This window comes from Sinocyclocheilus rhinocerous, unplaced genomic scaffold, assembly GCF_001515625.1.
Source record: "Sinocyclocheilus rhinocerous isolate Xijiao unplaced genomic scaffold, SAMN03320098_v1.1 scaffold314, whole genome shotgun sequence".
In the NCBI taxonomy this organism is placed as follows: domain Eukaryota; kingdom Metazoa; phylum Chordata; class Actinopteri; order Cypriniformes; family Cyprinidae; genus Sinocyclocheilus; species Sinocyclocheilus rhinocerous.
Window position 1 is genome coordinate 638,790 of NW_015630021.1, and position 7,926 is coordinate 646,715.

Consider the following 7,926-nt stretch of genomic DNA (forward strand, 5'->3'; position numbering starts at 1 on the left):
AAAACAAAATGACCAAAAATTGTAACAAAAATTAAAACTAAACAAAAAAAAAAACTATATTAGTATGTCAATGACACTAACATCTGACCTGTGGTCCAGTTAAAAACCATCTATAATAATAAACAATATATATTTGCTTGAGAAGCAGTTTCCTTGTTTTAAACATGTATTATATATATATATATATATATATATATAAAGTGAATAAAATGTATGTGATTTCAAATATTACAGTTAAAAATACTGGTACCCAACAACATAAGCAGACAAAGTTGGCATTAAAGTGCTTGCCTTCTGGTTATGCATGCAGATTTGATCATTTTGTTTGACCACCTCTCTTTGACGCAGTCCAGATGAAGCGGCGCCAGCCATCAGCGGCCGCTGGCATGAACAGCAGCGAAGAAGAAAACGAGGAGGAAGGGGTAGATGATGGAGGAGGACAGGCCCAGTTCAGCCCCACTAGGAGGCAGCCCAGACGACAAGTCACTCCTCAGTCCTACAGAAAACTGCTGGGGTACGACTCTTCTGACACCGAGACACAGAGTGTCAGCTCTGAAAAGACAAAGGCCAGTGGGACCCAAAAGACTCAATCCAGTGGTATGAATTTTATGTAAACACTTTAAATGATATATTCACAGGGCGACTCTTTGTTTGTATTAGGATTGGAGATATGTTGACTTGATCATGTAAAACCAGTGTCTCTGAGACCAAACCAATACTTTGAACTACTTTCTAGGAATTGCTACTTCTGTAACTGCTCCAGAAGAGGCAACAAAGCAGAAACGGCAAGGGCTTTACAGAGCATTTTGGGCCCAACGCAGAAATGATAAGGTATGGTAACTCATCTTGATTTTGCTTATCTCAAAATGGACAAATGTCTGACAGTTAATCAACCTATAAGATATATTTTAGTCAAGGAATGCATGAGTTTGGAGAAAAAAGTCTTAATTCTAATCAAATTTTTTTAAGCTCCAGGTTTGCTGTGGTTGTTTGTAGGGCATCACAAGTTGTCCAAAAATGTTGTTATAATATAATAATAAAAATGTAATGAATACAAAAATAAAAATATTAATATTATAATATATTGTTATTGTAATATTCCACTATAAAATAAAATCAAGTGTTTTACAGTAGTGTTTGTTTTTTACAGTACTTGAAAATGACAGTACTGTGGCTTTTTTAATTTCTTCATTTTCAGATGTTAAAATAATCTTTAATTAGCTTTTATAGTGGCACATCTAGCTTTTATTTGGTTGGTGCAAAAGCTTAAAAGATTTGGTCCCCCCCCCCTCCCAGTTTGGTTTGAATTAATCATGCTGCCTTATTTTGATCGTTCAATTATAGCGTAATCCAATTTCTGAATCATCTCTGAAGTGTCATCCTCTTTAACCTCTGCATTTGGTAACAAATCTGATTCATCTCCTATCTTTCTCTCTTTAAAATAAAACTGCTTTTACCCTGTTCCTAGATGCGGTTCTTCCTGTCTTTCCACAGCTACAGTATAACAGTGTGTCCTAATCAGGTTATCAGTTACATAAAGTTTCTGGCATCAAGTCATTTTTCTTTCTTTAACCTTAGCGAGATTAATTAAAACTTAAATTAGCACATATTGTGTTTTGTGGTTGCCAGTGGTTAGGACAAAAATTCAGATGTCAAAAAACTATAATTGCTTATCACGTTCTGCCTGGTTAGGACATTGTTGGACTAGTATTAATCTTACCTTTGTTGTTCTGAACATCTACAGTTCTGATGGTGATAGAAGTGCTTCCCACTGCTGTCTGCCTTCTCATTTCTTCTCATGCTCCGTTTGGTGACGGTCCTCCTCTTGCCCACTTTTTATCCATTCTTTTTCCTGCTTGTTTTGTGGTCCCACTATAATGCTGGTCCCCTCCATATTTCCCCAATTCTCTTGGTGTTTTCTGACATTTACACAGGAGCCACTTGAGCCATCATCATCGGACACTTCAGCACCACCCCACCATCCCTTCACCCCACAGGAAGTCCCTCCCTCAAGCCTGGGCGCAGGCTGCAGTTGCAGCTGGAGAGTCTTCCAGCCAGTGTTGTGCAAGCAGCCATTTTGGGTTTAGCAGTCCCGCTTACTGAATGCGACACCACAAACTCACAGAAAGTGATGTGCAAAGTGGTGGAAGAGGAGCAAGCGTTTACTCATTGCTTCTCTCTTACTCATTCTCAGAGTTCGGGGGAGCACATGCCGTCCAGTGTCCTGACTCAACTGATTAATGGCTGCACCCAGAGGGGCAAGCTGTCACAGGGGACGATGAACAAGATTCGTGTGGACTTCAAGGTCAGAGCTGAGATTTCAATGAGTTTTCTATAAAACCAGAAGCTCAGTTTTTTGGGTGTTTTAGTTGAATATAGATTGCGAATATAGGTTATTCATCCAAGACATATACAATAAAATTAGAATTAATATATACATTAGATTTATTTTAATAATTTTAATTTAAGAATTTTTAGTGTTTTTGAAAGAAGTCTCTTATGTTCACCAAGGCTGCATTTATTTGATCAAAAATGTAGTAAAAACAGTAATATTGTGTAATAATATTACAATTTAAAATAACTGTTAAAAAATGCAGGATAAGTGTTTGTGTGAGCATACGAGACTTCTTTCACCAACATTAAATCTCAAGGGGAAGAAAAATATATTATTATTATTATTATTATTATTATTATTATTATTATTATTATTATTATTATTATTATTATTATTATTATTATTATTATTATTATTATTATTATTATTATTATTATTATTATTATTATTATTATTATTATTATTATTATTATTATTATTATTATTATTATTATTATTATTATTATTTGATTAATGGCTGCACCCAGAGGGGCAAGCTGTCACAGGGGACGATGAACAAGATTCGTGTGGACTTCAAGGTCAGAGCTGAGATTTCAATGAGTTTTCTATAAAACCAGAAGCTCAGTTTTTTGGGTGTTTTAGTTGAATATAGATTGCGAATATAGGTTATTCATCCAAGACATATACAATAAAATTAGAATTAATATATACATTAGATTTATTTTAATAATTTTAATTTAAGAATTTTTAGTGTTTTTGAAAGAAGTCTCTTATGTTCACCAAGGCTGCATTTATTTGATCAAAAATGTAGTAAAAACAGTAATATTGTGTAATAATATTACAATTTAAAATAACTGTTAAAAAATGCAGGATAAGTGTTTGTGAGAGCATACGAGACTTCTTTCACCAACATTAAATCTCAAGGGGAAGAAAAACAGGAATTGCAAACAGGAACACGTACACTACATAGAAATGTCCTGTCAGCGCTTTATTTGAGCGGACTTTGCTTTTCTGGTGAACATGAGTATTCACATGGGCAGTGAGCAACTCAATGGAACGCACATTCATAGAATGGAATATTGAGCGGAGCATCATCACACTGCGCCTTGACGACGGCTATGTGAAACCTGAGTGCTGAACACTGCTGGGCAGCACGGCATATATTTTCGGCTCATATTTTCGGCCATTTTTCTCTTTCAGCCAAAAAACTGAAAATGCCATTTCGGCCGATAAATTCTGCATCCCTAATGTGTATATATATATTGCGGTGATAAAATTCAGTGACAATTTCGTGACGATCCTTTTTTCAGTTCATTAATTTTTAGGGATGTAGCGATTCACCGCGAGCCGGTTGAAAATCAATATAAATATGTGACTATTCAAATCGGTTGAGATGTTAAACGAATCCCGATACATTTGGGGGTTGGAGTTTATATGAATGTATCTCTGAGGGGAACTGACTGTCTTTAGAAAAGTTTAGATGATATTTTCTTTTCATCTCTGTATAATTCATAGTGAAACAGCGTTCATAAGAGCAGTGCTGCTTTATTTACAGTGGTAACCAAGGAAATGCTGTATCGCTGCTGTTCTATAAGCGCCACCTGCTGTCAGAGAGTGAATCTGCGTCTTATTCAGCCCGTCTGCTGTTTCGGTTTCCTGCAGATGTTTTATGTAGTATAGTTTTACAAAACTAAAGTCAGAGCATTCCGAGCCAAAAAACTGAAAATGCCATTTCGGCCGATAAATTCTGCATCCCTAATGTGTATATATATATTGCGGTGATAAAATTCAGTGACAATTTCGTGACGATCCTTTTTTCAGTTCATTAATTTTTAGGGATGTAGCGATTCACCGCGAGCCGGTTGAAAATCAATATAAATATGTGACTATTCAAATCGGTTGAGATGTTAAACGAATCCCGATACATTTGGGGGTTGGAGTTTATATGAATGTATCTCTGAGGGGAACTGACTGTCTTTAGAAAAGTTTAGATGATATTTTCTTTTCATCTCTGTATAATTCATAGTGAAACAGCGTTCATAAGAGCAGTGCTGCTTTATTTACAGTGGTAACCAAGGAAATGCTGTATCGCTGCTGTTCTATAAGCGCCACCTGCTGTCAGAGAGTGAATCTGCATCTCATTCAGAGCTTCTGCTCTTTGTTTCGTGCAGATGTTTTATGTAGTATAGTTTCACAAAACTAAAGTCAGAGCATTCTGTTTTTGTTTTAAAATGTCAAATTATGCAATCTAATTTAGATTTTAAAAACTGCTCATGCTGCATGTATTCAGTATCTTTGTTTGGATTGAGATTCAAATGCAGTGGTTGCCACTAATTTTGAATGGAAAGTGCACAGGTAGCCTTTGTTTATATGAAGAGATTTTTTGTCTTATTTATTTGATTAGATTTATGGTTTGTTTTAAAATTTCAATTTAGTTTTGTTATTTGACATTTCTGTTTCACAAAGAAATGTGCAGCATTTCGTCCAAGCAATAATAAAAGGACACCTTTTCATTTATAATTGCTTAAATCTAATTTTGTTTAGAAAAAATCGTGAGAAAATTGAATCGTGAAATCAGTATCTTGAATCAAATCGAATCGTGAGTTGAATTAATCGTTACATCCCTATTAATTTTTGATTTTCTGAAGAAAAAAATTTGATGTCAGTCTATTCATAACTCAAACTTTCTTTATTCTCTTTAATTTGTTATTTTAACAACATTTTTGTTACTTTATGCAGGAAGACTGTCACATCCAGAATGTGTGGTTGATGGGAGGATTGAGTATTCTCACTTCAGTTCCCATCATGCCCCAGTTTGTGTGTCTGCTCTGCGCCAGCAAAGGCCAGCATGATGTAAGATCCAGCTCTCATTACATCACTCAATACCATTGAATCATTACCCATACTACTTCTGTCAAAACACAGTACTACAGCATGTCAGTGGTCACACCAATTTTCATTATTTGCTGGAGAATAGAAGTTGATCCTTATTTAATTGAGATTTAATTGTTCTCTTCCCCAGATGATCTACTGTCAGATGTGCTGTGAGCCTTTTCACCTTTTCTGCCTGCCACCGGACGACCGTCCAAAGAAGGAGAACAAGGAGAACTGGTGCTGCAGACGCTGCAAGTTCTGCCATGTTTGTGGCCGCAAGAGCAAGCAAGCAAAGGTGCTTTACACTTTTGAATTTAGTACTAATATAGAATAGTTATGGAAGCAGACCTACAGTTTTTACTTTGCAGAAGAGAAATATATTTTAAATATACATTGAAAGAGCCATGCAAGTATATATATTTGACAGCAGGGATGTTCTGTTCTTTCCTCATTTAGCCAGTTTTGCAGTGCAAGAGATGCATGTACTGCTACCATCCATCCTGTTTAGGACCTAAATATCCCAAACCTGTCAAAATGAACACTTCATGGGTGAGTTACCTCCCTGCCACAGGATGTCCTAAAATCATAATTTTAATTTTCACATAGTTTGTCACACAATTCCATTTGAATTATTTGTACAGTGAGTTTAGTGAGTATAATATAATGTTTTAGTATGTTATTGGCCGTAAATAAAGTTTGCTTTGTTTCTTTGTAGATTTGTATGCTGTGTATTAGGTGTAAGAGCTGTGGTGTGACTCCGGGGAATTCCTCAGACACGTCCTGGAACCATGAGCTGGACCTCTGCTCTGACTGTAGCAAACTCCATAGCAAAGGTTTGACAATGCAAACATCTTGTCAGATTGTTTTTAAATTTTATTAATTAAATAATTCATTACATGTATATATTGGACTTTTCATGTATATATGAAAAAAAAGTTTAATGATGTGAGACCAGATTTAGTTTTAGATTTTTTTTAATCAATCAATCAATTAAAAAAAACCCGTATAATTTTGTTGTTGTTTTATATAGTTTAGTTATTTATCTACTTTTGTAATACATTGTTGTAATTTGTTGTGTGTGTTTTCTCAGGGAACTTCTGCACTGTGTGTCTGAAGTGCTACGAAGAACATGAGTTTGACAGCAGCATGATGCAGTGTGCCCGATGTGCCCACTGGGTCCATCCCAAATGTGAGGGGCTCACAGGTAGGATGTGTCCATTTTCAGTGCCTCACTGATCCCTCACTTAGTACTTTGTCTTGTATTTCCTTCCTACCTTTTACTTTTTCAGATGATTTGTATGAGATCCTGTGTCGTCTGCGGGGGAAAAGTCTGGTGTTCTCCTGTGCTCCCTGCAGTAAGAGATTCCGCAGTGGTTGGCAGGACGTTGTTCAGGAAGTTTTGAGGAACGGTCTGGAGAAAATCATGAATGGATTGAAGAGCTCTCCGACCATCTGCCACCTCTTCATGTGTGCACAGGTGAAGTTTTCAGCAGTCTATTTACTGAAGATTTAGTTTAAACAATTTGTCTGTTCACACTCCTGTAGCAATTTGGTGAATCAAATGTGCTTTATATGTGTGCCTCGACAGTGTGAGGTTTGTCCAGATTTTGAGGTTGTAAAGGAATGGTCAAGCTGTTGTCTACATCCTGTAGAGAAGAAGCTGGAAAATGGCCTGTACACTTCACTGGTGAGATCTCTTATAAATGTGAAGCTAGTTATGTCTTGATTTAATTAAGTTATGACAACATAACAATACAGAAGATTCTATGGAAACTAACATTACCATATCCTTAATACTCCAATACGCTATAGTTTATATTCAATCCAAATCTTCCCTATACATTTGCAGGAGAACTATTTAATTTTTCAGTCTATCAATATTAGGGATGCATCGATTCGATACTCAGGATTGGTATCGGCTCTGATACTGGCATTTTCTGCCGGATCGGGTATCGGTCAGACGAACCGATCCAAATCCGATATTGAGCTTATACTATTATGTATTATTGTTAACCCCCACGAAAGCACAAACACATTATAAAGCACCATACAGTCAAAGTCCAAGTGTTCTGAAGATGTTCCGTAGTTCAGTGTGAGGTACAGATGAATATTTAAGTCATTAAATTCAAGTTCACGTAAACTCTTCTCTCCGCTGCGGCTGTCATCCTCTATTCAGCATTCAAACTGCATGTCGCGTTTGGTTACGACAGTCAAGACGATGAAACTCTCTCCAAGAGCGCACAATAACTGAGATTTAAAACTGTTAAAAGAAAAGGCTCAATATACTATCGCACAGATTTAATAAACTATGCATCAATATCTCTTTCCTCTGTGCTTTGAACTTCTCTATGCGGAGCTGCGCGCTGTGACTTTGTGTTGCTTCAAGCGCATCATTCTGCGCACGGGATGCGCATAAGCGCTTTGTGCCGCTCTGTATTGGAGCTTTTCGTATTCTATAATACTTTTGCGCAATGGAAGATTATTTATAGCGTTTCTTGTTCTGTCCTATAAGGCTATTAATAATCTAATGTATAGCACAGTAATGGAGGCAGCAACATATGATAGATAGGGCTCCTCTATCTGTCATATGTTGCTGCTTTCATTACTGTGCTATACATTTAAAAGAAATGTCTTTTAATTTTATAGTTTATATTTATATATAAATACATTTACTTGTTTTCATTAATGTATTTTACAACAATACAGAGAGCAATGTG

At 36.1% G+C, this 7,926-nt stretch overlaps 1 protein-coding gene across 3 annotated transcripts in view; it reads left to right on the plus strand.

The window, feature by feature from the left end:
- LOC107739503 (histone-lysine N-methyltransferase 2B-like) overlaps positions 1-7,926 on the plus strand; it is a 43,564-nt gene that overhangs the window by 19,219 nt on the left and 16,419 nt on the right. For 2 of the 3 annotated variants that reach the window (XM_016551639.1, XM_016551640.1), the window contains exons 9-19: positions 349-597; positions 737-831; positions 2,195-2,256; positions 2,865-2,913; positions 5,075-5,188; positions 5,358-5,504; positions 5,666-5,758; positions 5,925-6,042; positions 6,300-6,413; positions 6,499-6,686; positions 6,798-6,896. In XM_016551639.1, coding sequence (XP_016407125.1) covers positions 349-597; positions 737-831; positions 2,195-2,256; positions 2,865-2,913; positions 5,075-5,188; positions 5,358-5,504; positions 5,666-5,758; positions 5,925-6,042; positions 6,300-6,413; positions 6,499-6,686; positions 6,798-6,896 — 1,328 coding nt within the window. Of the gene's footprint in view, positions 1-348; positions 598-736; positions 832-2,194; positions 2,306-2,864; positions 2,914-5,074; positions 5,189-5,357; positions 5,505-5,665; positions 5,759-5,924; positions 6,043-6,299; positions 6,414-6,498; positions 6,687-6,797; positions 6,897-7,926 lie in introns of all 3 variants that reach the window. The other variant, XM_016551638.1, reaches the window with a different exon arrangement.